General features: G+C 49.3%; 1 protein-coding gene across 1 annotated transcript; it reads left to right on the top strand.

Moving 5' to 3' along the window:
• Nucleotides 1-4862: 4862 nt before the first annotated feature.
• LOC126645828 (olfactory receptor 14C36-like) lies at nt 4863-5459 on the top strand (the record flags this gene model as incomplete). The annotated part of the gene is made up of 1 exon (XM_050326641.1): nt 4863-5459. A coding segment is annotated over exon 1 (597 nt), but the record flags the coding sequence as incomplete, so codon positions are not given.
• Between the last annotated feature and the right edge of the window lie 22188 nt (nt 5460-27647).

Here is a 27647-nt window from a genome sequence, read left to right as displayed (position 1 = left end):
CCAGATTAGAAAGTTCACTGTATTTTGAGTGTATTTTGTACACTTCTTTCCCGGTTTATCCCTTCTCAGCCCCTCATGCGAGAGGCAACATTGAGGAAGGAACTCATGTAAGAAATAAATAAATGAGGCGGTTTTATTCCAAGCAGGAGTTTCCAGGGTTGACTCGCGTCAAGATGCCTGGAAGCTGTATTGTTTGGGAGGTTGGAGAGTCATTTAGTTGTCGGGGACTAAAAGTCTGCTTGCAGCTACTGCTGCTTCTGCCTGCAGCTCCTTCCTGCTGTTTGCCATTACTTGTTGCTGTTGCCTCTAGTTACAGCATAGAGGCGAGCCGGGGAGCCTGTAAGACAGCGGGACCAGCCAGGCCTCATTGCCGAGGGACCACACGGCCGGGACAGGGAAACAACCCGAGAGGTCAGTTAAGACAACCAATGGACTGGCAAAGGGAAGTGGGAGCCGGCCCTGAGAGACCCAATCGAATCCAAGAAGAGGGGCTGTATCACCTTTTTAAGAAGAAAAGGAGTGGGGCTCGCCATGGGAGGAGCGAGGGAATGGGGATGTAAATCAAGAAACTTTAAAAGGACTTGTCCCTTCCCCTGTGCTTGGACTTGGCCACGAGGTCGATGCATCCAATGAGTTGTAATTAAAGTTCTTTATTTTACTTTATTTGGCCGTTTCCAAACTTAAAATTAGAGATATTTCTCACACTCAGTTTTAAAAAACAGAAAATGAAAAAACTTCTTTCAGGAAGTAAGTTCTTCTGGGCAGGGCCGTCTGACTGGCTAGCCTTTGTCTTCAGATTCTGACGCATCCGGTTTTTAGGGACCATCCCAACATCTTTTCAGGAGTCTTCAGTGCCAAGACAGAGCAGCTCCATCATGTTTGGCACCAGGAGCTCCAGTTCTCCTGCCCGTACGAAGGACAGAGTTTCTTACTTCAGTGGCAAACGGGGCGAGTTTCCGCACTTCTGTGTGCTTCATCTCCTCCTCGCAGGCGTCCACCAGCACGCCCCGATCCTCTGTGAAGCTGTCCACGGCAGGCAGATCCATACAGGACAGAGCACAGGTGAGCTGGGACCCGGCAGCTTCCAGCACCCGGTGCCACCTGAGCCCAGCCCTCACAGGGTGCCAGTGCCAGGGGGCCTTGCCCCCTTCCCCAGAGCACCGAGTGTCCCCTCACCTGGATCCTCTCTACCACCTCATATCTGCGGCAGAAGTGGACCGAGCACTCTGATGAGCCATTGCCTGTGAGGCGCAAACCACACTGTTAGGTTTCTGGGGTTCTGGCCCTCCTAATAAACTTACCGAATTCCTTCCGCTGCCTTGGCTTTTCTGGGGATACCTGTGTATCTTTACCCGCAGCACGGCCAGAGAGCAGCCCAGAGGGACTGGTGGCTCCTGCGGCTCAGACGGCACTTACCTTCTTCCTGAGGTCATGCCTCCCCGTTACCTCTCTGCAGTGTCCAGCAGGCTTCTTGGAGCCTTCTGCTGAAGACCTGCTTTCCTGGGCAGCACCCTCCTCTGCCCAGGCTAAGTCATGGCGCTCCGTAGAGACGTCTTCCAACTTCTTCTGCTTCCTCCTCACCACTGAGCCCCGGTGGTCTTTGAAGAGGCAGAGAAAGAACTCGCACTCTCCTGGTAGGAAGGAGGAAAGGTGAGTTTTGGAAAAAGCGGCCCCCTGCCCGTAGTAAAGGGAGGTGGGGGTGGTGGCTGAGAAGGATGGCCTGGCGATAGATTCCAGAGCAGGGACAGGCAACTTGCACTGGGCCACAAGAGCCCGGGGGAGCAGAGCCTGCTCCGAGACCTGCTGACAGGGCTGGGCTGCAGGGCAGCTCTCAATGCCCAGTGCCCACCTCAGGGCTCACGCTCCCACATCCACCTTACCATGTTGAGGGGGCGCAGGAGGTTCTCCACCAGATCCTCAGTGGCGGGGCTGGCTTTTGTCTTCTTCAGATTTTGACGCATCCGGTTTTTAGGGCCCATCACAGCCTCTTTTCCAGGAGTCTTCACTGCCAAGACACAGGAGCTCCATCACGTGTGGCACCAGGAGCTCCAGTTTTCCTGGCTGTGCCACGGACAGGGTTTCTTTTTTGTCATAAGATGCACGCCTGCAAAGCTCCCCAGGCAGCCACCAGGCCCCAACGTGGCAGCAAGGCAGTTTGCAGCAGTCACCCCAACACCTGCCTGCCAGCCCACGCCAAGCCACCGCCTTACCCACAGCCCCAGAACCCTGGATGCCAACACGACTGTCCCTGCTCACCAGGTCAGGTGTCTCGGACAGTGCCTGGGAGGCTGGGAGTGTTGGAAGGTGCTCATGGATGGGGACGGCGGTGCCAGAAGAGCAATGCTTCTGGACCGAATCGAGGTCTTGGTGTTGGTCCTAAAGCTGCCAGGATGCAGATGGTCTGTTTTGCCAGGCAAGAGACGAATTCGTTGCCGTCTCTCTGCAAGGGCCGAAGGGCTGTGAGCAAAAGAAACAGAGCCGAGGTGAACGCCAGTGTCTGCAGAGACCCCCAGACGTCCCCTCCAGCCCATGTTCCCCACTCACCACTGCAGATCTCATCCAGTGTCTGTGCGCTTCGGTTCCTCAGGTGCCGCGTGGCCACTCCTAGGCACAAAGCTCCGTCAGCCCCTGCTCCCCAGCGGGCTCCCAGCAGCGCGGCCCCTGGCCCGGCCGACCTCCCCCTGAGCAAGGATGACCCCGGGAGCCACCAGGAGCTCAGGAGGGTGGAACTCAGCTAAGTGGCCACCAAGCCCAGCTGCGTGGGCAGGAGGGGCGGAGGGAGGCCGAGGCCCAGCATGCGGCTGCTGGGGCTCGGGCAGCCCCAGGGCTGCAGCTCCCAGTCCGAGCAGGAGCAGGGATGGGGCCCAGGTTGCCCAAAGGGGGACCCCAGGGGCTGGGGCTCACCGATGAACCGGATGGCCGCCTCTCGCACGGTGGCCTCAGGGTCCTTGAGGTACGTCAGGCCCTGACGCAGGTACTCTTCAGCCCTGCTGCTGTCCTTGCCCAGCTGGAGAGAGCACAAGGACATGGGCATGTCACAGAGCCCTCCCATTGCCTGCAGCCGTCCCTCCTGCCAGCCCTCAGTGTTGCCCAGAGCCCTCTCTCCCACTGGGTGCAGGGAAGGGAGAGGGGCCTGGACAGGAGCCCTTGGGGCTCTCTTCTTGGAGCACAGGCACTGGGGTGCAGCTGCAGGCTCTGGGCTCTGGGGGCACAGCGCGGGCTCTGGGGGTGAGACAAGCCTCAGCCAGCCTGCACGTTGGCGCTCGGCCTTACCAAGCACTCGCCAATCCTCCACATCTGCTGTTTCTTCACCAGGTGTTGAAGCTCCCTCCACTTGAGGAGCTTTGCTGCAGCAAGGAGCGCTTCCCTGGCGGCCTGCAGAGAAGCAGAAGGTGTGAGATAGCACTATGGCTGGCAAAGCAGAGCTCTTGGCTTTCTTCCTGGGGTTATGCTGCCCTTAGGAAGCTGGGACATGCCCTCACCAAAGCGTCTAGGGGCCTTGTGAGGACAGCCCTGGAGGACAGCGCCTGAGGCTCCAAGCCCTGGCCTCTGAAACGTGCCAGGGACAGCAGAGAAGCCTGTGGGGATGAGGCTGCTCAGGCTTTGTGGCCACAGGCTTCTGTTGAGCCCTACTGGAGCCCTAGGGCAGGTGTTGGAAATGGCCGTGCCCGCCTCTCCGTCCCTGCTCGCGCTGGTTCTGCAGGCACCTTTCCCAAGGGTTGCACTGGGCGCCGGCTGCCCACTGCCAGCAGCCCTTGCCCTGTGAACAGCCTGGGCCCCACAGGGCGGGTCAGCCCACCCCTCTCTCTGTCAGTGCTCAGCCTTCAAATCTGTACCTTGGCCACTCTGGGGGACCGGTCACTGGTGCGAATGAGCAGCGGCACCAGTGCACTCCGTGCAGACGTCTTCAATTTGTTCTCGTTCCACATCACCACGTAGTCCTTGAAGAGGGAGATGAAGTACTCACGCCTGTAGTTGCTCTCCTGGTAGGAAGGAGGAAAGGTGAGCTTTGGAAAAAGTGGCCCCCTGCCCACAGTGAAGGGAGGTGGGGGTGGCGGCTGAGGGAGATGCCCTGGCGTCAGATTTCAGAGCAGGGACAGCTTGCACTGGGCTGCAAGGCCCAGAAGCCACAAGAGCGCAGGGGAGCGGAGCCTGCTCTGAGAGCTGCTGACAGGGCTGGCTGCAGGGCAGCTCTCATTGCCCAGTGCCCATCTCGGGCCTCATGCTGGGAGCTTCCCTCCAGGATGAACACCTTTCTGTTATCTTTGTGTTATCTTAAAGCCCCAGGGAGAAGCACAGAATTCAACAATGTAGAAAATGCTGGTGGGTTGGTGAAATGAGCCAGGAGAGTCTTTGGCTACCAATGTGGGGCTGAGACCTTGAGAAAGGGACAGACATTTGATGGTCTGTGGTGGGTCCATCTGCTTTCATTAGTACCTGGTGTTTTATGAGGGAAACACTGGGTGTGATCATCCTCCAAGTGAGAAAGTGAAAGCCCAGAGAATCCTGGAACACAAAAGAGTGACGTCCCCTCCCTCCCCACTCATCCCTTTACCTCACACAACTCCCTTTGTTGCCCTGAAGGCAGCAGAAATGATGACGTTTCTGACATCCCAGAATAGTCACCAGGGCAGATATGGGGGGAGCTGTAAAACCCCCAGAACTCTTACCCTGCCTTTACAACTGCCATGCATGAGCACTGGGGGTGCAGATGCTGACAGGCCCTTCCACACTGGCAGGGGTTTCACAGGACAGAGCTGAGCACCAGCACAGGTCCCTTCCCCTGCCAGCTCTGCAGAGTGGGGCTGCATTCAAGAGCCCGTGGGCAGAGGCCCTGGGACAGGAATATCCAGAGGCAGCCAATGCCCAACAGCAGCTCCATGGCCCAGTTCCTCCTCCTGGCATTGGCAGACAGGCGGCAGCTGCAGCTCCTGCACTTCTGGCTCTTCCTGGGCATCTCCCTGGCTGCCCTCCTGGGCAACGGCCTCATCCTCAGCCCCACAGCCTGCGACCAGCACCTGCACACCCCCAGGGACTTCTTCCTGCTGCACCTCTCCCTCACAGACCTGGGCTGCACCTGCACCACTGTGCCCAAAGCCATGCACAGCTCCCTCTGGGACACCACAACCATCTCCTACCAGGGATGTGCTGCACAGCTTTTTCTCTGTACCTTTCTCATCTCAGCACAGTTTTCCCTCCTCACCATCACGTGCTACGACTGCTATGTTGCCATCTGCAAAGCCCTGCACTACGGGACCCTGCTGGGCAGCAGAGCTTGTGCCCACATGGCAGCAGCTGCCTGGGCCTCTGGGTTTCTCACTGCTCTGCTGCTCCCAGCCAAGACATTTTCCCTGGCCCTGTGCCAGGGCAATGCCCTGGGCCAGTTCTTCTCTGAGATCCCACACATCCTCAAGCTCTCCTGCTCAGGCACATACCTCAGGGAAATTGGGATCACTGTGGTTAGTGGCTGTTTAGGGTTTGCCTGTTTTGTTTTCATTGTTTTCTCCTGTGTGCACATCTTCAGGGCTGTGCTGAGGATCCCTCTGAGCAGGGATGTCACAAAGCCTTTTCCACGTGCCTCCCTCACCTGGCCGTGGTCTCCCTGTTTATCAGCACTGCAGCATTTGCCTACCTGAAACCTCCCTCCATCTCCTCCCTATCCCTGGATCTGATTGTGTCAGTTCTGTCCTCAGGGCTTCCTCCAGCACTGAACCCCATCATCTACAGCCTGAGGAATGAGGAGCTCAAGGAAGCTCTCAGGAAAATGGTGACTGAACCTTTTCCTCCATATTGTTGATAAAGTAACTCATTACAAGCCTAAACTCCTTTCTGTCATGTGTAGGTGGAGGTTTTGGTGCATTCTTTTTTTTTTATTGTTTTCATTTTGTTTGCTTTTTGGTTTTCTTGGCTTTGATTTTGAACTTTATTTATTATGATTTTTCCATAAAAATGTCTTTACCCATGCTATTACTACATAGGTATCTACTCGTCTGCTGTAACCCAAGGGCTTTCAGCAGTCATTATATCTGTCCATTTGAATGAAATAAAGTTCCCTGCCCTGACCTCTGTGTCCAAGATGCTTCCTCAGCCCTTCTCTGGAGCTGCAGGGGAAGAGACTCCCAGCACAGCAGCACAGCCAGGGACAATGGCACTTGCTCCCTCCACACTTGCTCTTTCCAGCTCCACACTGTCCTTCCCAGCCCTGCTGTGGCTGCAAGGCCTGAGTGCTCTGGCAGCTTGGGCACAGTCCTGCTGCGTGTCCCTGCTGGCATCACAGGCAGGGACAGGCCCTGGGCACTGCTGGCACAGAGCTGGGCTCCACACCAGCAGCTCCAGCAGCAAAGGGCATCTCCTGAGGGCAGGCCAGGAAGGCTTCAGGCTCTCCCTCCACACTCCCTTTCAGCAACGTGCTCCAGGAATGCCCTGGCAAAGCAAACGCCAGTGCCCAGTTCAGAGTGGGAGTGTGCAGGGTGGGGGCACACAGCAGTGTCCTGGCACAGCCAGAGCTCCTGGCACAGCCCTGAGGGCCCAGCAGAGCAGGGGCTGGGCTGTGTCTTTGTTCCATGCACAGCCTGGGCAGGTGCCCCAGGGCCATTGGCACAGAGCAGCCCCTGCAACCCCCTTGCCAGCCCTGGCCTCTCATCCCACCTGCAAGAGGTTGGTTGTCCCTCCATGGAGGGGCATCAAGTGACCAAGTCAGAAGTCCATGTTTGCTTTGCCCTGAGGACACTTCAGCAGGTCTGCTCTGTCACTGCCCTGCCTTCTGGCCCCTCCCTTTCCCTGCCCAGCAGGAAAGCAGGGACTAGGACAGTGAGATCTCACCAATGGAGTTGTCCCTAAAGGGTATGTGGAGCTGCTTCATCTCCACCACCCTGAGTGTCCCCTGACTGGGGACAGCACAGTCTCTGCTCCCAGCACTGGCAGGGCCATTTCCTGCACCTTTGGCATGTCCAGAGTGTTTTCTGCTGGTGGCCCCATCCCATGCCCAGCACTGGGCTCTTTGCCAGCCCTGCTCTCTGCAGGACCCATGCACTGGCAGAGTTGTCTCCAGCAGAGCTGCACCCTGGCTCGGGGCATTTCTGTCCTCTACAGTCACCATTTCCTGCTTGTCCCAGACACGTTTTGGGACCAGGATGTCCTGGGTCACTTCTTCTGTGCCCTTGCTGCAGGGCTGGAACGCTCCTGCAGTGACACCACCACACTCCTGCTCTTTGCATTCCCAGCCTGATTTTTAGATCCAGTCTTCCCCTCCTGTTCCCAGGGACATCCTGGGAGTCCTTCAGAGCTGCCATCCTAGGGCAGCTCCTGCCCAGCGTGGGCAGCCACAAGATCTCTCCACCTGCTCCTCTCACCTCTCCAGTGCCACTGTTTGCTGCAGCCTCCTCCTCCTGGCCCAGCACAGCCCAACACAGGGAGAGTTGGACACAGCCCTTGTTCTACCCCCTCCTCATGGCCCTGCCCAAGCCCCTCAGCTACAGCCTGATGGCCAGAAACCTTCAGGGCAGGGAGGCACGGGGGAAAATGCTCAGCACTGTCATGGACTGCTGGGAGAGACCACTGGAGTTATGGGTCTGTAGGGAGAAATCACTGCTGCCTCCCTTCTGAATCCCTCTCAGCACCTGGACAAGCCTGTAATTTGTTTTGTTTCCATGAGGCCCTGCAGTGCCACAATGGCCCCTTGGTTCCATGAGGTTGCACAGTGTCATCACAAAGCTGAGCCCACCCAGATGAAACTTTGGGGGAGATCAGGAGGAACTGGGACAAAAAGGATTGGATATTTGGGGAAGGAAAGAGGGGCTTGGTCAACAGAGAGGAAAGATTTTGATGAGGTAAAACCAGGTTCAGGGAATGCTGAGGGTGCTGAAACACTGACTGTGCAAATATTCCTGATGGACCTTTACCATCTCTGTAACCTCAAGACCCAACCTAAAAGTGCTGCCCCTCCCACTGAAAAGAATCCACTGCTCTAATCCCAACCTCAGCCTGACCTTAAAGGCACAGCCCAAATTCAGAACTCCAGACTCTTATTTGTCCTCTAATGCCCACCCCAATCCCAAACCTGCATTGTTAGTGTGAAAAGCCAAGCTTTAATCCCAATCCAGCCCCAAACCCTAATCATGAACCAGACACTGCCAGCAGAACAACAAACCTCCCACAGTTCTGCCTAATCCCAACCCTGAGCTCTAAACCCCAAGCTCTGACCATGAAGCACCCCCACAGCCCTTGGGAGCAGGGCAAGGACCTGCAGGGCCCAGAGCAGCCCCAAGGGGTTGGCAGAGCAATGGGAGGTGACCTGGATCTGCTCAGCTCTGCAGGGACCCCCAGCAGAAGGGCCTGGGCTCTGTCAGGGATGTCCTGTGGCACAGGGGCTCAGCATCAAAGCCAAGAAGGCCAAGTGCACATGGCACCAGCCAGAGCTGGGGGACAGCAGAGACATCAGGGAGGGCCCAGACATGCTGCTGGGAGGGGGGTGGGATACACAGGGTCATGAAAGTGCCCAGGAATACAGGAGGTCCTTGAGCCCATTCTTTCTCAGGCTGGATAAACAAGACTTTGTCCCTTTCCTGACTGCAGGTTCTCTCTGTCAGAGCAGAGCTGTGCTGGCCTCAGCCGTGCTTTGCTTCAGAGCCTGCTGGGGTGGGGGCAGATGGCAATGGCAGAGGGACTGAGGTGCCCCAAGGAGAGCAAACCCTGCTGTGCCCAGGCCAGAGAGACACAGGGCTGGGCTGTGCAGCCTGGCAGGACAGGGCTTTGCTGCCTGGGGGTCTCTACCACCATGGAGGGCCTGGAGGCTTCAGGTGACTCTGATCTGCAGAAGGACAAGGTGCTGATGGAAATGTCCTTGGCTTTGGACACCCTGTGATCCAGGAACACTGTGAAAATCACTGCTCTGTTCCTTGGCTGCAGCACCAAAGGCATGGCTAAAGCTTGCCAAGCATTAGAACAGAATGTCCAGGGAAGTGGTTGAGTCTCCACAGAATCACAGAATTGTTATGGTTGGAAAAGACCTCTGAGATCACAGAGTCCAACCATTAACCCAACACTGGCATCTTCACCACTGAACCGTGTCCCCAAGTGCCACAGCTCAGTGTTTTCTGAACACTTCCAGGGATGGTGACTGTAACACCCCAGGTTTGAGCTACGAGCTCATCAAAGGCTTTTACTTTAAAAAGTATAGAAGGCACCAAAAATTTCCACTCTCCAGTTATTTGAAAAGGGCCTTCCATTCTTTTAATACCTTGAGAGACACCACAAGGGAGAAGATGCTACACACGGTTTCTCAGGAGCTCAAAAACCACACTGTTACTGGCTAACTTTGGAAAATAAGGGAGCTTGGCTAAAGCTGACAGGGCAACGTTCCACCAGAACAGAGCATTCCCCAAAGCACTGACTGATCACAACCCAACCCATGTGGGAAACCAGGCCCTCAGCGTCCCCGAGGGCCCCATAGGAAAGAGGGTTCGGACACTTCCAAGTTGGCTGCAAAATGGAACAACTTTCTTAACAGGACTCCTGCCTTTTATAGGGCAGGAGCAGAACTTGCTGGAACAAGGGGAGTAACTGGGGAGGAGCAAGGGCAGAGTATGTAAACTAGGACCAGATAGGGAGAACAAGGGGAGGAACAGGTTTATATGAGGAAAAAATGGCCATATAAGGTTGGTACTGCAATGCAGCACCAACTGGCCAAGAGAAACACAGGGTTCGAGGGCACAGGGAAAAGAGGGGTACAATGAAGGGGAGCAGTACAATAACATAATACAGGAACTTAACATAAAACATAAACCACAACATTGTCTCCAAAACCTACTCCCTACATCTCCCCCTTCATTTTATAAGCAAGCAAGTTTAAAGGAAACTTTTTTAAAATGAATATGAAATAAGAACTGATTTTTAAGATATACAAAAGTTTATAAAAATATAGGTAAATAAATGTAATTTTTTTTTATATACACTCTAAAGAAAATTATACATTAAATTATAAGAAAAACACTTCAAAACTAGGTTTGAGGTAGAATTGGTTAAGGAGATGCCTTAACCCATGGTAAGTTTGAGCTACATTCATATTTATTTTTTCAATCATAGTTTTCACATTTATACTTGAGTAAAATAAATTTAAAAATGTATAAACAAGTCAGAACATAATGAAAGTAAAAAGGTTACCAGGAAATTATTAATTAATATGAAATATGAATAGGTACCAGGATTTTAGGGAAAGGTTGGTTCTCCACAGGTGTTCACTTCTGTTTCTAGGGTACTTCAGTACAGTCAGGTCCAGGGACTCTCCTACCACCCCTTGGATTTTCCTTCACCCCCTGGGGCCTTACGGGTCTTGCCCCAGTCCCCGTCCCTTGGGTTCCCTTTGCCCACTTGTGGGGACTGGTGGAGTCATTGTTTGAGGGAAAGAGGGTCTGTTTAGACGCCACTGTCAGCGTGGCCACCGCCTTTTCTATTGAAAGGCTCTCACTTGAGAGAAGTGGCAGCAGCACCAGCCCTGCAGTGTTCAGTCTAAATACAGTCAGGAAAGACAAATTTTAACTTAGAAAACAAGAAAGTATAGGAGGACTTAAAGAATAATTAAAATAATAGTTATACACGGTCACATGAAATTTACAAAAGGTAAGCAATTTAAAATTTAAAAAATATGAATATAAAATACTTATAATTAAAGAATACAGTTATCTTTTAAGAATATACACTTTTTTATGTCACTCTTACTTCAAGCTTTGCCGGTGTGTGGCGATATCAAAGTGGAATTCTTCCAGACACAGAACAAGATGTTGAAAAAGGATAAAATGTATTATACTGATTTAACTTAACTTACAATTGAAAAGGATGTAAATATTCATGTAACTTAAAAGTATTAGAGAAACTAAGATACTAAGATACAACATTTACAAAACAATTTGCAATATTATTAAAGTGATATAAATGGTAAACTATTGAGTAAGAAGACAAACAGTTCTATTACAATATAACTTATAATAAAAATCATAACTTATAGATTATGCTTTAAAGAAAAGAAAAAACTGAAAAAGGTTTTGGTTCCATTTTGGTTTTGGTTATGATGTTGATGGTTTATAAAGAGATGGATTTTTATGGTTTTTGTTTTATGTCTTCAGAGGAGTTTTGGTAAAATTGGTTCAGTTCTTCTGTTACTGAGGGAGCTGCCAGTTGTTTTGCTTCAAATTTTTTCCGGGCCTTTTGTTTTTTCCATTGCTCCCATCATCACTGTGTTGCAGATTCAGCTGCCCTTACAACTGTTGTTAAATTGGATCCTCTGCGGCGGCGTGGTAAAGTACCATAAAGATGTCCATGGGCACCCCTGTCTTTGGCTTTTTTTATACCCGGTGCCAAGGAAGCTGCTGTTGTTGGGTGGTCAGCTTGGATTTTCTCTGCTTCTGTTGCTAAGGGAAACAATGTCTGGTTGCCAAGGGCATCATCTTGGACTCCACCTTGACAGAGCTGGCCGGTTTTAGTTTCAAGGTTGGCATCATTTTGTAATCCAAGAGGGTGATTATTTTGCCCATCAGTGTTAGTAGAGCAGCCCTTTTTAATTTCAAGGTTACTAAGGCTGTCACTTGTAAAGTAAGGACAGGGACTGCTTGGAATAGGAGTGCACTTGGCAATGGATTTTTCTTGCTTTCGGGGTACATTTAATCCTGATGCCGAACACGCAGATCGATCGCAAGTCCCTTTGTCTGTGGCCTTTTCAAAGATGGTAAAAACACTTTTCCAGGCAGCGTTGGCTTTTGCTGCTCGCCTGTCGCCCCCCAAAGCAGCTCTCTCCAGTGCACATCCTATTCTGGCCCATTCTAAATAATTTAAATATTCTGGGACAGCTTCATGTTCATGAACCCATTTTGTTAGTGTTTTAATGATTTTTTATCAACAGGGAGCCCATTTTCCTTTAAGAGGTCTTTCAGGGATTTATAAAATTCAATCTCGTTTTTGGATAATCGGGCTCCCATCTTTTAGTTTCAGGATAGGCAGGGGGCTATCAGGGATAAAAGTTTCTTCACCACCTCTCACCCAGATCCTGTCGCTTGGTCCAGGTGCACGTCTGGTGACCGTCCGGATCTGCTGTCCACTCTGCTTCCACACACTCTCCAAGTTGGCAGGCGAGTTCTCCACACACTGGAGACCTCAAGCCAGGCCCGCCTGGGGTGCCACCTGTGAGAAACCAGGCCTTCAGTGTGCCCAACAGCCTGATAGGAAAGTGGATTTGAACACTTCCAAGTCGGCTGCAAAATGGAACACTGCATTAACAGGGCTCCTGCCTTTCACAGGGCAGGGCAGAACCTGCTGGAACAAGGGGAGTAACCGGGGAGGAGCAAGGGCGGAGTATGTAAACTAGGACCAGATAGGGAGAACCAGGGGAGGACTGGCCCCGACTGCCCGAGCATTGAGGCCTCAAACAACACAGGGCTCTGCAGGACAGTGGGCAAGGGCTGGAGGAGGAGGCCACGGAGGAGAAGGGCGGCTGCTCCCTGGCAGGGCTGCTCTGCTGGGACTCTTTTGTGGCCCAGCTCTGCACAGAGGCACCGACCCTGCAGCTCCAGAGCAGTCAGAGAGGAAAGGTGTCAGGGAAACCAGTCAATGCAGAGTTCTTTATTTTTATGTTTATTACTCACAGAATGAGGACAATTCCCAATTTGTACAGCCTCTGGGTCAAGTAAGAAAGGCAAACTTTGAATTGAAAATGGTACTTATAAATATATATATATATATATACATACCCATATATATATATTCATCTTAACACATATATTTATATGTCTAAATGTTTTTTGGTGTGAACACAGTTATTGTATTATGTTATTGTAGTATTCCCTTTCCTTGTACCCCTCTTTTCCCTATGCCCTCGAACCCTGTGTTTCTCTTGGCCAGTTGGTGCTGCATTGCAGTACCTACCTTATTGGTCATTTTTTCCTTATATAAATATGCTCCTCCCCTGGTTCTCCCTATCTGGTCCTAGTTTACATACTCCGCCCTTGCTCCTCCCCGGTTACTCCCCTTGTTCCAGCAGGTTCTGCCCTGCCCTGTGAAAGGCAGGAGCCCTGTTAATGCAGTGTTCCCTTTGGCAACCGACTTGGAAGTGTTCAAATCCACTTTCCTGTCAGGCTGTTGGGCACACTGAAGGCCTGGTTTCTCACAGGTGGCACCCCAGGCGGGCCTGGCTTGAGGTCTCCAGTGTGTGGAGAACTCGCCTGCCAACTTGGAGAGAGTGTGGAAGCAGAGTGGACAGCAGATCCGGACGGTCACCAGACGTGCACCTGGACCAAGCGACAGGATCTGGGTGAGAGGTGGTGAAGAAACTTTTATCCCTGATAGCCCCCTGCCTATCCTGAAACTAAAAGATGGGAGCCCTATTATCTAAAAACGAGATTGAATTTTATAAATCCCTGAAAGACCTCTTAAAGGAAAATGGGCTCCCTGTTGATAAAAAATCATTAAAAGCACTAACAAAATGGGTTCATGAACATGAAGTTGTCCCAGAAGATTTAAATTATTTAGAATGGGCCAGAATAGGAGGTGCGCTGGGGAGAGCTGCTTTCTGGGGCGACAGGCGAGCAGCAAAAGCCAAAGCTGCCTGGCAAAGTATTTTTACCATCTTTGAAAAGACCACAGACAGACGGACTCGCAATCGAATCGCGCGTTCGGCATCAGGGTTAAATGTACCCCTAAAGCAAGAAAAATCCATTGCCAAGTGCACTCCTATTCGAAGCAGTCCCTGTCCTTACTTTACAAGTGACAGCCTTAGTAACCTTGAAATTAAAAAGGGCTGCTCTACTAACACTGATGGGCAAAATAATCACCCTCTTGGATTACAAAATGGTGCCAACCTTGAAACTAAAAGCAGCCAGCTCTGTCAAGGTGCAGTCCAAGATGATGCCCTTGGCAACCAGACATTGTTTCCCTTAGCAACAGAAGCAGAGAAAATCCAAGCTGACCACCCAACAACAGCAGCTTCCTTGGCACCGGGTATAAAAAAAGCCAAAGACAGGGGTGCCCGTGGACATCTTTATGGTACTTTACCACGCCGCCGCAGAGGATCCAATTTAACAACAGTTGTAAGGGCAGCTGAATCTGCAACACAGTGATGATGGGAGCAATGGAAAAAACAAAAGGCCTGGAAAAAATTTGAAGCAAAACAACTGGCAGCTCCCTCAGTAACAGAAGAGCTGAACCAAAGTCACCAAAACTCCTCAGAAGAAATAAAAAAAAACCCATCAAAATCTATCTCTTCGTAAACCATCAACATCATAGCCAAAACCAAAATGGAACCAAAACCTTTTTCAGTTTTTCCTATTCTTTAAAGCATAATCTATAAGTTATGATTTTTATTATATGTTATATTGTAATAGAACTGTTTGTTTGTCTTATTCAATAGTTTACCATTTATATCACTTTAATAATCTTGCAGATTGTTTTGTAAATGTTGTATCTTTAAGTTTCTCTAATACTTTTAAGTTACAGAAATATTTACATCCTTTTAATTGTAAGTTAAGATAAATCAGTATAATACATTTTATCCTTTTTCAACATCTTGTTCTGTATCTGGAAGAATTCCACTTTGATATCGCCACACACCGGCAAAGCTTGAAGTAAGAGTGACATAAAAAAGTGTATATTCTTAAAAGATAACTGTATTCTTTAATTATAAGTATTTTATCTTGATATTTTTCAAAGTTTGAATTGTTTAACTTTTGTAAATTTCATGTGTGACCGTGTATAACTATTATTTTAATTATTCTTTAACTCCTCCTATACTTTCTAGTTTTCTAAGTTAAAATTTGACTTTCCTAACTGTATTAGACTGAACACTGCAGGGCTGGTGCTGCTGCCACTTCTCTCAAGTGAGAGCCTTTCAATAGAAAAGGCGGTGGCCACGCTGACAGTGGCGTCTAAACAGACCCTCTTTCCCTCAAACAATGACTCCACCAGTCCCCACAAGTGGGCAAAGGGAACCCAAGGGACGGGGACTGGGGCAAGACCTGTAAGGCCCCAGGGGTGAAGGAAAAGCCCAGGGGTGGCAGGAGAGTCTCTGGACCTGACTGTACTGAAGTACCCTAGAAACAGAAGTGAACAGCTGTGGAGAACCAACCTTTCCCTAAAATCCTGGTACCTTATTATTACTTACTTAATTAATTAAACATTATTAATTAATTAATTAATTAAACCTTATTAATTAATTTCATATTAATTAATAATTTCCTGGTAACATTTTTACTTTCATTATGTTCTAACTTGTTTATACATTTTTAAATTTATTTTACTCAAGTATAAATGTGAAAACTATGATTGAAAAAATAAATATGAATGTAGCTCAAACTTACCATGGGTTAAGGCATCTCCTTAACCAATTCTACCTCAAACCTAGTTTTGAAGTGTTTTGCTTATAATTTAGTGTATAATTTTCTTTAGAGTGTATGTAACCAGAAAAATACACATTTATTTACATATATTTTTATATACTTTTGTATATCTTAAAAGTCAGTTCTTATTTCTTAATAAGAAAGTTTCCTTTAAACTTGCTTTCTTATAAAATGAAGGGGGAGATGTAGGGAGTAGGTTTTGGAGACAATGTTGTGTTTTATGTTTTATGTTAAGTTCTGTTTTTAATGTTGAATTCTGCTAAACCCAAAAATGCTTCATGAAACTTCAAACACACCTCCTGCTTTCTGAAGCAGGCTTGGACAGATAAGCTGCTCCCTGGCCTGGAAATATGTCTGGCAGTCAAAGCCTTTCTAACTATGAAAGCTCCGTCCAACTTTCATGTGGCAGATTCTTCCCCGCGATCTATCTGCGTGTTCGGCATCAGGATTAAATGTACCCCGAAAGCAAGAAAAATCCATTGCCAAGTGCACTCCTATTCGAAGCAGTCCCTGTCCTTACTTTACAAGTGACAGCCTTAGTAACCTTGAAATTAAAAAGGGCTGCTCTACTAACACTGATGGGCAAAATAATCATTCTCTTGGATTACAAAATGGTGCCAACCTTGAAACTAAAACCGGCCAGCTCTGTCAAGGTGGAGTCCAAGATGATGCCCTTGGCAACCGGACATTGTTTCCCTTAGCAACAGAAGCAGAGAAAATCCAAGCTGACCACCCAACAACAACAGCTTCCTTGGCACCGGGTATAAAAAAAGCCAAAGACAGGGGTGCCCATGGACATCTTTATGGTACTTTACCACGCCGCCGCAGAGGATCCAATTTAACAACAGTTGGAAGGGCAGCTGAATCTGCAACACAGTGATGATGGGAGCAATGGAAAAAACAAAAGGCCTGGAAAAAATTTGAAGCAAAACAACTGGCAGCTCCCTCAGTAACAGAAGAGCTGAACCAAAGTCACCAAAACTCCTCAGAAGAAATAAAACAAAAACCATCAAAATCTATCTCTTCGTAAACCATCAACATCATAGCCAAACCCAAAATGGAACCAAAACCTTTTTCATTTTTTCCTATTCTTTAAAGCATAATCTATAAGTTATGATTTTTATTATATGTTATATTGTAATAGAACTGTTTGTTTGTCTTATTCAATAGTTTACCATTTATATCACTTTAATAATCTTGCAGATTGTTTTGTAAATGTTGTATCTTTAAGTTTCTCTAATACTTTTAAGTTACATGAATATTTACATCCTTTTAATTGTAAGTTAAGATAAATCAGTATAGTACATTTTATCCTTTTTCAACATCTTGTTCTGTATCTGGAAGAATTCCACTTTGGTATCGCCACACACCGGCAAAGCTTGAAGTAAGAGTGACATAAAAAAGTGTATATTCTTAAAAGATAACTGTATTCTTTAATTATAAGTATTTTATATTGATATTTTTCAAAGTTTGAATTGTTTAACTTTTGTAAATGTCACGTGTGACCATGTATAACTATTATTTTAATTATTCTTTAAGTCCTCCTATACTTTCTAGTTATCTAAGTTAAAGTTTGTCTTTCCTAACTGTATTAGACTGAACACTGCAGGGCTGGTGCTGCTGCCACTTCTCTCAAGTGAGAGCCTTTCAATAGAAAAGGCGGTGGCCACGCTGACAGTGGCGTCTAAACAGACCCTCTTTCCCTCAAACAATGACTCCACCAGTCCCCACAAGTGGGCAAAGGGAACCCAAGGGATGGGGACTGGGGCAAGACCTGTAAGGCCCCAGGGGTGAAGGAAAATCCAAGGGGTGGTAGGAGGTTCCCTGGACCTGACTGTACTGAAGTACCCTAGAAACAGAAGTGAACAGCTGTGGAGAACCAACCTTTCCCTAAAATCCCGGTACCTTATTCAAATTTCATATTAATTAATAATTTCCTGGTAACCATTTTACTTTCATTATGTTCTGACTTGTTTATACATTTTTAAATTTATTTTACTCAAGTATAAATGTGAAAATTATGACTGAAAAAATAAATATGAATATAGCTCAAACTTACCATGGGTTAAGGCATCTCCTTAACCAATTCTACCTCAAACCTAGTTTTGAAGTGTTTTGCTTATAATTTAGTGTATAATTTTCTTTAGAGTGTATGTAACCAGAAAAATACATTTATTTACATATATTTTTATATACTTTTGTATATCTTAAAAGTCAGTTCTTATTTCTTAATAAGAAAGTTTCCTTTAAACTTGCTTTCTTATAAAATGAAGGGGGAGATGTAGGGAGTAGGTTTTGGAGACAATGTTGTGTTTTATGTTTTATGTTAAGTTCCTGTATTATGTTATTGTACTGCTGCCCTTCATTGTACCCCTCTTTTCCCTATGCCCTCGAACCCTGTGTTTCTCTTGGCCAGTTGGTGCTGCATTGCAGTACCAACCTTATATGGCCATTTTTTCCTCATATAAACCTGTTCCTCCCCTTGTTCTCCCTATCTGGTCCTAGTTTACATACTCTGCCCTTGCTCCTCCCCAGTTACTCCCCTTGTTCCAGCAAGTTCTGCTCCTGCCCTATAAAAGGCAGGAGCCCTGTTAATAAAGTTGTTCCATTTTGCAGCCAACTTGGAAGCGTCCAAACCCTCATTCCTATGGGGCCCTCGGGGACGCTGAGGGCCTGGTTTCCCACATGGGTTGGGTTGTGCTCAGTCAGTGCTTTGGGGAATGCTCTGTTCTGGTGGAATGTTGCCCTGTCAGCTTTAGCCAAGCTCCCTTATTTTCCAAAGTTAGCCAGTAACAGTGTGGTTTTTGAGCTCCTGAGAAACCGTGTGTAGCATCTTCTCCCTTGTGGTGTCTCTCAAGGTATTAAAAGAATGGAAGGCCCTTTTCAAATAACTGGAGAGTGGATATTTTGGTGCCTTCTATACTTTTTAAAGTAAAAGCCTTTGATGAGCTCGTAGCTCAAACCTGGGGTGTTACAGTCACCATCCCTGGAAGTGTTCAGAAAACACTGAGCTGTGGCACTTGGGGACACGGTTCAGTGGTGAAGATGCCAGTGTTGGGTTAATGGTTGGACTCTGTGATCTCAGAGGTCTTTTCCAACCATAACAATTCTGTGATTCTGTGGTGACTCAACCACTTCCCTGGACATTCTGTTCTAATGCTTGGCAAGCTTTAGCCATGCCTTTGGTGCTGCAGCCAAGGAACAGAGCAGTGATTTTCACGGTGTTCCTGGATCACAGGGTGTCCAAAGCCAAGGACATTTCCACCAGCACTTTGTGCTTCTGCAGATCAGAGTCACCTGAAGCCTCCAGGCCCTCCATGGTGGTAGAGACCCCCAGGCAGCAAAGCCCTGTCCTGCCAGGCTGCACAGCCCAGCCCTGTGTCTCTCTGGCCTGGGCACAGCAGGGATTGCTCTCCTTGGGCCACCTCAGTCTCTCTGCCATTGCCATCTGCCCCCACCCCACCTGTAGTCAGGAAAGGGACAAAGTCTTGTTTTCCAGCCTGAGAAAGAATGGGCTCAAGGACCTCCTGTATTCCTGGGCACTTTCATGACCCTGTGTATCCCACCCCCCTCCCAGCAGCATTTCTGGGCCCTCCCTGATGTCTCTGCTGTCCCCCAGCTCTGGCTGCTGCCATGTGCACTTGGCCTTCTTGGCTTTGATGCTGAGCCCCTGTGCCACAGGACATCCCTGACAGAGCCCAGGCCCTTCTGCTGGGGGTCCCTGCAGAGCTGAGCAGATCCAGGTCACCTCCCATTGCTCTGCCAACCCCTTGGGGCTGCTCTGGGCCCTGCAGGTCCTTGCCCTGCTCCCAAGGGCTGTGGGGGTGCTTCATGGTCAGAGCTTGGGGTTTAGAGCTCAGGGTGGGGATTAGGCAGAACTGTGGGAGGTTTGTTGTTCTGCTGGCAGTGTCTGGTTAATGATTAGGGTTTGGGGCTGGATTGGGATTAAAGCTTGGCTTTTCACACTGACAATGCAGGTTTGGGATTGGGGTGGGCATTAGAGGACAAATAAGAGTCTGGAGTTCTGGATTTGGGCTGTGCCTTTAAGGTCAGACTGAGGTTGGGATTAGAGCAGTGGATTCCTTTCAGTGGGAGGGGCAGCACTTTTAGGTTGGGTCTTGAGGTTACAGAGATGGTAAAGGTCCATCAGGAATATTTGCACAGTCAGTGTTTCAGCACCCTCAGCATTCCCTGAACCTGGTTTTACCTCATCAAAATCTTTCCTCTCTGTTGGCCAAGCCCCTCTTTCCTTCCCCAAATATCCAATCCTTTTTGTCCCAGTTCCTCCTGATCTCCCCCAAAGTTTCATCTGGGTGGGCTGAGCTTTGTGATGACACTGTGCAACCTCATGGAACCAAGGGGCCATTGTGGCACTGCAGGGCCTCATGGAAAGAAAGGAACACAGGGACACTGTGAAATCTTGTGGAACCAGGGCACCATTTAACATTTGAGACCTTGTGGAACAAAAGGAACCCTGAAACATTTTGGAACCTCATGGAACCAGGGAGCCATTGTGTCACTGTGGTGCCTCATGGAAACAAAGGAACCTCGGGACACAGTGGAACCTCATGAAATGAAGGGGCCACTGTGAAACTAAAGGGCTTTTCTGGAGCCAAATGGACCTTGGGACACTGGAGAACCCTATGGGGGGAATCAAGGGGTCAAGGTTCCGAAAAGGAAAGCACAGGGAACAATTAGGACAGCCCCTCTCAGCAAAGCCAGTGCAGTTTTCAGGGCAATCCCCTCCAAGTAAAGGCATTTCTTTTCTCTGCTTTGTGCTCTCTGGGGGTGCTGTGAGGAGCAGGAGCTCTGCCCATGTGCTGCCCAGGACTCAGCTTTGCTCTGCTGCCGTGCAGACATGGAGCTGGTTTGTGACAGCTCCCATGATCCCAGGGGATGTCACCTGGAACCCAGCTTTGGTGGAAAAGTTAAATTCCTGTCCTGTTGTCAGGACAGGAGGCACCCCCTGCTTCACAGCTCTTCCGAAGTGCCCCAAAACAGCCCCCTCCTCCCCATCCCATCAGCTGGGGCTGGGCCAGCTTGAGCAGATGCCTCCAGGAGCTGCCCCTGCACTGCCCTGCAGCCACAGACTCCCCATGTGCAGCCCTGCCCAGATTCCTCCTGCAGTGAGCTCTCAGCCATCCTGCCAGTGCTGAGCCCCTTTCAGCTCTGTCTGTGCCCTGCTGGTGTCCCTGAGCTCCCTGGCAGTGCCCTCAGCCCTGCTGGGCTGTGCAGAGGAGCTGCTCCTGGGCAGAGCTGTCTCTCTGCAGCGCTGCCCGCTTGCCGGGAGCTGCCTGTGTGCCAGGAGCCCGGCCCAGCTCAGCAGCACAGCAACAGCCCCAGGCATTTCCTCACCCTCGGGGGCTTTGGGGTTGTTTAGTGAGACTCAGTCCCTGAGAGGAAGTGCAAACAACTTTTCAACAAGTCCAAGTGAGATTGAAACATGAAAGTTTCTTGCAGTGCTCGTGAGTCTCACTGAGGGACACAACTGAGAATGAGTCCCCAAGTTCCAGCTGGAACAGAAAACTGCAGACAGTGATGACAAGGATGGACAAGCGAGGGAAAGGTGGCTCTGAAGCTGAATAAACCTTGACTTATTTCCCTAATCCAAAGGGCCAAGGCCTGAGCCCCAGCCCCTGGGAAGGCAGATCCTGTCCCTGCCTCATTGCTCAGGGCTCTTCCTGAGGCACTGGGATGTGGGATGTGCAATGCCAAGGGCAGGACGATGGGGTGGCACCTCCCAGGCTGCTGAGCAGGCACAAGGAGGCCATGAGGACCCAGAGCTGCAAGGGGCACTTGTCTCCTCCTGGCATCAGTGGCACAGCCAGCAGCCATGGCCAAAGGCCTGCAGAAGGTGGCTGTGTCAGGGCCTTTCAGCTTCTGCACAGGCCTCTCTCCTGTGCAGCCCAGGCTGTCCTAGGGTGTCCATGCCCTGCCCCTTTCCCTGCAGGCTGTCATCATCCCCCAACCTGCTCCACCTCACTGGCCCCTTCCTGCACTGACATCTCTCCATCCTCCCTGGCTCTTCCTGCACACACAAAGCCTTGGGCTCATCCAGACTCCTCTGTGACATATTGCACCACAACACTGACCTTGGAGGGGAATTTCTTACTTCTTGTCACCAGTCTGATGCCCTTGGTGGCACTAGTTCTTTCTTAGGCTGTTTTCTGCCATGAAGAAAAGCTCCACCACCTCTGACATCCCCCTTCCAGACCTCTCAGGCTACTCCTCTACTGTCCTCAATCTTCGCACCACTGACCCCAGAGTGCTCAGCCTCTATACACGGGTCATGTGCTTGAGGCCCCAAATTCCTTCTTGGGAGATCTCTGTGACCTCTCCAAGGTTTTGGAAGATGACAGTTTAGTGCCCTTATCCCAGGAAACACAGAGTGACACTTTTCTCCAAGGGTTGTCTTGGCAGAATGAGGCACAATATGTTTAACCTTTCTGGGACAAGGGAGCTCTGAGCTCTGCCTAGGGAGGGCAGTCCAAGTGCCAACCACTGGAGTGGGAGCTACAAATCATCAAGTCTTGTGTCCTTTGGAGGGCCAGACACTGGTGAGACTGCTGTGTGTGCACATGTAAGGACCTGAAGGGCACAAGGAACTGTCTCAAAACACTGTCAAAGAAGGAAAATCCCATAAGGCGCCACAACACAGAAGCATTGGTGGCAAACAGGCAGGCATTTAATTCCAAGGCCTAAACGGAGGTGAAGCTTTGGAAGTAGCACACAGGACAGAATTGCACTGTGCAGACTGAGGGAAAGAGCAGACAGCCACAACAGGAAGCCAGGACTGGTAAAGCAGGTGTGGGGAACCCATCCAGACAAAGATTCCCACCTGCAGACTGTGAGCACACCGGGCAAAACTCCCACCGTGGCAAGCTGTGGGAAAGGAAGCAAGTCCCTGTACACGTGCCAGCCCAAGCTTGGGAACAGCATCTACCCCCCTGAATACCTGGGCCTTGGGCTGTATAAAAGTGATCCCCCAGAAGCACAACCTGGGGACCCACCACCGACAGACCAGGGTGAAGAAGGACCAGCGGGACACCCAAGGGATCTCCATGGTGTGATACATTTACTGAATCTCTGTCTCTCTCTCACTGTCTTCCCACCACCCCCTTCTTCTCTCTCTTTCTATTCCTTTGTCTCTCTCTCCACCTCATATTTCCTGTTCAATCACACCTGTACTGCTGACTTTGGCACATGGTCTCCTTTGCACCTGGATTCGGGCAGAGGCGTCTTTTAATAATGGGAACCTGAGAGTGGGTTAGAAATTCCATAAGGACGTGCTTTCACGTGAATCTCCTGGCAGTATCATTTCTGGGCAGGCAGGTAGCCCTGGGAAGATAGCCATTCTCACTGCCTTTAGTGGACCTCTGTGTCCAAGAGAAAGTGAGGGATGAAGTAGTCCATGGCAAAGAGCCTATCAGAAACCCTCATGGGAGTTTATTTGAGATACTGCCTGTAGTTTTTCAAGACAGCTCGCACAAGAGTGATGGCTTGAGGCAGGAATAAGGGCAAAGAAAGATCAGCAAGAAATTGAAGAAGCTATTTTACAAGGCAAGGCTGAAAACATGCCTTATTTATCAGAGCTAAAGCAAGACCAAGCCTATCAGGAAGGAAGTTTCACAGTTCAGAACATCAGTGCTACATTTTGGACAAATACAGCATGTCTGTAGATGAAGTACATTTTAGTTGGTGAAGATGAGACCTTTCCTGCACCACACATGGTCCCTTCCTCCAGCTGAGTGTTTATAGGAAGCTGTTGTAGTAATTCTGTGGAGGGCCTGGATGTGGGCGTGAGGTCACGGGAGGTGAAGTGTAAGGAAGCCCATCTATACATCTTAGTTTCGGGATTTCACCTGGCTTAAGGTGGGAAATGCGTTGCTCAGCCTCGCTGGGACCAGGTTGTGGGTCTGCAGGGAGCCAGAGCTCCAGGCTGGGGAGTGCTGAGATTCAGAAGCAGCAGCACAAAGTTCCTGTGTGAGAGGGGAGCGTTTCCATCTGGTGTTTAAAATAGCTGGAAGATGAGAAGTAACTTTGCACAAGTTTTGAAAGGCTAAACTGAAGAACCTGTTATATCCAGCTAGAACTGTGAGGAGCGAATCAGCTCCTCTGGACAATGTTCTGAGGAAAAGTGAGGCTGACAATCATAACATTCTTGGAGTATATAAAATATTTAATACCCATGTCTGTGCTAGAGCAAGAAGTCTTTTCTCCCACTCGAGGGTGGTTTCCCTTGGATAGTCCTTTCTGCCTGCAGGATTCCTTCATTCCTGGGGAAAAAAATTCTGGCTTGAAGGTCCTGTGCTGTTGATTCCATGGCAGCTGGTCTTTGAGTTTTGGGGACACGTGAGCAGTGAACGCTGTTACAGAAGTACAACATCGTGTGCTGGACAGGTGTGTCTCACAGGACAGGTACAGCTCACTAAAAGGTGGAAAACCAAACTAAATGCACACCCCTACGCTGGGAAAGAGCAATTCTCCTGGGTCTTACTATGCAGATCAGATATTTTATTTTATTTTATTTGAGGTTTTCATTGTTCAGTTATATTCTTGTTCTCATAGCTCGTTCTGATAGTTGTGATTTTAATTTTGTGAGTTTCTTTTGAAAGAAATTCAGGGTTTAAGTCACATTGGGAAGCAGGGCTGGTGGATGAGCAGCTGTAGCATTAAACAGGTTTGCAATAATCCTGTGTATTTTTTTAAAGGGCTGACAAGCAATTGTAGTCCCAGCAGAGGTTTTCAAGTAACTGGAGTGCTCTGGTGTAAGTTCAGAGAGGTTGCATCCCTGTGAGGGTGGGCAGGCCCTGGCACAGATTGCCCAGGGAAGCTGTGGCTGCCCCTGGATCCCTGGAAGTGTCCCAGGCCAGGCTGGACGGGGCTTGGAGCACCCTGGGCTGGTGGGAGGTGTCCCTGCCCAGGGCAGGGGATGGGATGGGATGAGCTTTGAGGTCCCTTCCACCCCAAACTCCGATCCTCTGCTTTCAGTAAGCTCAGATCCCGGGTGGTCTCCCAGGAGCTGTGCTGCGAGCGGGAGTTTCAGCGATCTGTTTAAATCGAAGGGAGGCAAACAAAAGCCTGAAGTGTTCTCCCAGCCGCGCTCTGCCCAGCGGCTCCGGGTACCGCAGCCTCCTCCGTGCGCTGAGCGGCATTCCCGCTGTCCTGGCCGAGCATCTCCCGGGCAAAGCTGCTGCTTCCCCGGCAGCAGGAGCCAGCGCTGCCGCTGGGAGCCGGGGGGAGCCGCGGGGGGACAGGAGGGGTGCTGGGAAGCCAGTCTGGGAGTGCCCGGCGCCAGGAAGGGGCAGGCGCGTCCCTGGCCGCGGGAGCCTCTGGAGCGGGCGGGATGCGGGGAGCGGCCGGGCGCCTCCTGCTCTCACATGCCCAGGTACATTTTCTGCCGTTCCTTGGGTTGTTTGCTGCCGGGTGCGTTCGCAGGGATCGCTGTTGCGCTGTTTTAGCGGGATTTTCGGGACGCGGAGCCGCGGGCAGGTGTGTTCGTACTCCCCGTGCAGACGTGGGAGGGGGAACTTGCTGCATCACCCAGCGCAGCAAACTTTGAGCTGCCAAGCCAGGCTGGGGGTTCTTCTTGGGTTTAATTTCCTATGGAATTGAAGTAAAATTACCCCCAGAACTAATATTTTATCCGTGTGTTTAGAAAAAAAACAGGAACCTTTAGGTCTGCAGTGGGGGAGGCAGTAAAAAAAATCGGGGGGGTTGTGTGTTTTCTAAAACTGAAGTCTGTCTTCGACATCAGTGTGGTTTCCCTGCAGGAAAATAGAAAAGAACTAAATACTCCCTTTTTAGTTACTTGGACTGGAAATTACCGTCTGTTGCACTGCATGGATCCCATAACTCTGCTCCTGTTCCTCCCAGGAATTTATTTGCAGCAGGCTCATGTGCCGAGCAGCATTTTGGCTGTTTTTTCTTGGTTTTGGAGTTGAGGATTAGTAAAGTTAAGGGTTTGTACATGGCTAATTTCTTGATAAGTCTCTAAACTAAGTGCCCTCTTAGTACTTTCTGCCAGTCTCTGTCCTCTTTTCTCATACTAGAGTTAACCTTACTTTGAAAAAAAAAGATGCTTTTTTGATTCTACCTTGATAGTCCTTCAAATTCAACTCTTCTTAGTATATGACTTTTAAACAAACAAAGCAAAACAAACAAAAAACTCTTACTCCTTGTGTGTTAGTTTGGCTTCTTGGTATTATTTTAGTAACTACTGTTCTTGGCTTTCTGCATTTTCCTTGCCTGATGTTCATCAGTCTAAAGCCGCTGCTTCAGCTTAAAAAAACCACCAAAAACATGCTAAATTTTAGTGATTAGTGCATTCCACTGAATATGGAGAACTCTGAAGGAGTTCATTGTTCTTTCTGTAGCATTTGAAGGCAGGAGGGAGATGTGCATCTGGATTTGCCCCTGTGTGAGAAAGGCTGTGCTGTCCCTGCCTGAGGGCAGCTCTGGGGCCAGGTCTCGTTCAAAGTCAGCTGGCTGGTGGAGCTCGTAATGAATAGGATGGGAGATGCGGTAAATAATTAACAATATTAGTGCAATGGACTTTTCTGGGATGGAGCCTTGCTCTGGAGGCTCTGTGTGAACTCTCAGTTCTGAATTGTCACCGCTGCTTTTGGGCTCGTTTCATTGTGCCAGGAGAGGCAGAAGAACGGCGAGCCGGGGGTTATTTGATGCGTTTTATCTCCCTGTGGTCGTCCTCAGGTTTCAGGAACATAATCCCCGTGGCTTTGCAGGTGCTGCCCTAAGGAATAAGAGTGCAATTTCAGGAGAGGGCTGCTCTGCTCGTCCCTCAGCTCCCACGCCGAGCTGCTGAGGCAACAAAGTTAGTCCCAAGTGCTGTGTTTCACACCTTACCCTTGGAGAGGGAATGTGCAGACTGCAGGCAAGTTTGGGGCTCGATATCTTCTTTATGGTCTTCCACTTGCGCTAAATCACTGGCTGGAATAATTGTATTGTCACCTTGTGTCATATTTGCTCAGGTGTAACAGCTTTGCCAGAAAGGCAGTCGCCTGTAAAATTGTGCTGCGAAATTTTTAATGTTCCTTGGAAAGGTGGGGAGGCTTTAAGGGCTTTTTTATTTTTTTCCTATTATAAAAGTGTTTTTTTCAAAAAAATTTTTCTTTTTTTTTCCCCCTCCTTTTTTTTTTAAATTATGAACTTACTTTTACTGGTGTATGGAATTCTCTGGTAGCATCCTTTTTTTTAGCAATAGGAGATGGGTCTGAATATGTTTCCTCACAAATATTTTCAGATGACAGGAAATGAGTGAAATTCAAGCTGTTTAGATGCAAAATAAAACTAAGTGGCCCCGCTGGATTCTGGTCTTTCCTTGCTGCACAGCTAAATTGCTGTGAGGGTTAAAGTGAGAATAAAGTGAGAATCAGTTCCTTGTGTACTGCAGGCTTTGGTTTAGATGTCCAGTTTTAACTTAGTTTCTGCTTTTTAAATTGTGTGTAGGGTTCTTTGGGATTTTTGGTTTGGTTTGGTTGGTTGGTTGGTTGGTTGTTTTTTTTTTTTTTGGTGTATGCATGTCTATTATACACAAGCAGTACCTTTAATAAAAACAAAAAATAGAAAGCAAAATTCCAGGGAGACTGGACTTGTGAAGGGCACTGGTGTAGTTCAGTACCTGCAGTGAACTTTCAGGGTGGAGAGGTGGCAATGCTGACATTTGTAGCCAGTTTTGGCCCCACCGGTTGCAAGATCATAATTGTAAATGTGTGTTAAGAGCTTCAGATTGGAAAGGACCATCTGCGTGTCCAGCTGTGCTGCTTGTTACCTCAGCCTTAATGCCAGATCATCAGGGGTGATTGCTGAGCCCCTCCCAAACCCAGGGGTGTGGCTGGGCTTTGTGTTCTCAGAGTCCCAGGATGGTTTGGGTTGGAAGGGACCTTAAAGATCACCTTGTTCCACCCTCTGCCACGGGCAGGGACACCTTCCATCAGCCCAGGTTGCTCCAACCTGGCTTTGGGCACTTCCAGAGATCCAGGGGCAGCCACAGCTTCTCTGGGCAACCTGTGCCACCCTCACAGGGAGGAATTTCTTCCTAATATCTCACCAAACCCACCCTCCTTCTCGTTCAGGCTGTCACGTGTCCTTGTGGGAAGTGGATGGTTTGCCATTCCATGTCATTCACTGACATTCCCTGCTCCTCCTTTTCAGGGTGCACTGGGAAGGGCACAGCACACCAGGACATGCCTTGTCCTCCCTGGGTGCTCCATCCTGAGCTGTGCCTTACTGGATTTCATCCCATTTCTG

The sequence above is a fragment of the Myiozetetes cayanensis genome, unplaced genomic scaffold (assembly GCF_022539395.1).
Source record: "Myiozetetes cayanensis isolate MyiCay16 unplaced genomic scaffold, myiCay2020 scf310, whole genome shotgun sequence".
Classification (NCBI taxonomy): Eukaryota; Metazoa; Chordata; class Aves; order Passeriformes; family Tyrannidae; genus Myiozetetes; species Myiozetetes cayanensis.
Note: the sequence above shows the minus strand (reverse complement) of the source record. Positions and strands in the feature narration are given on the sequence as shown.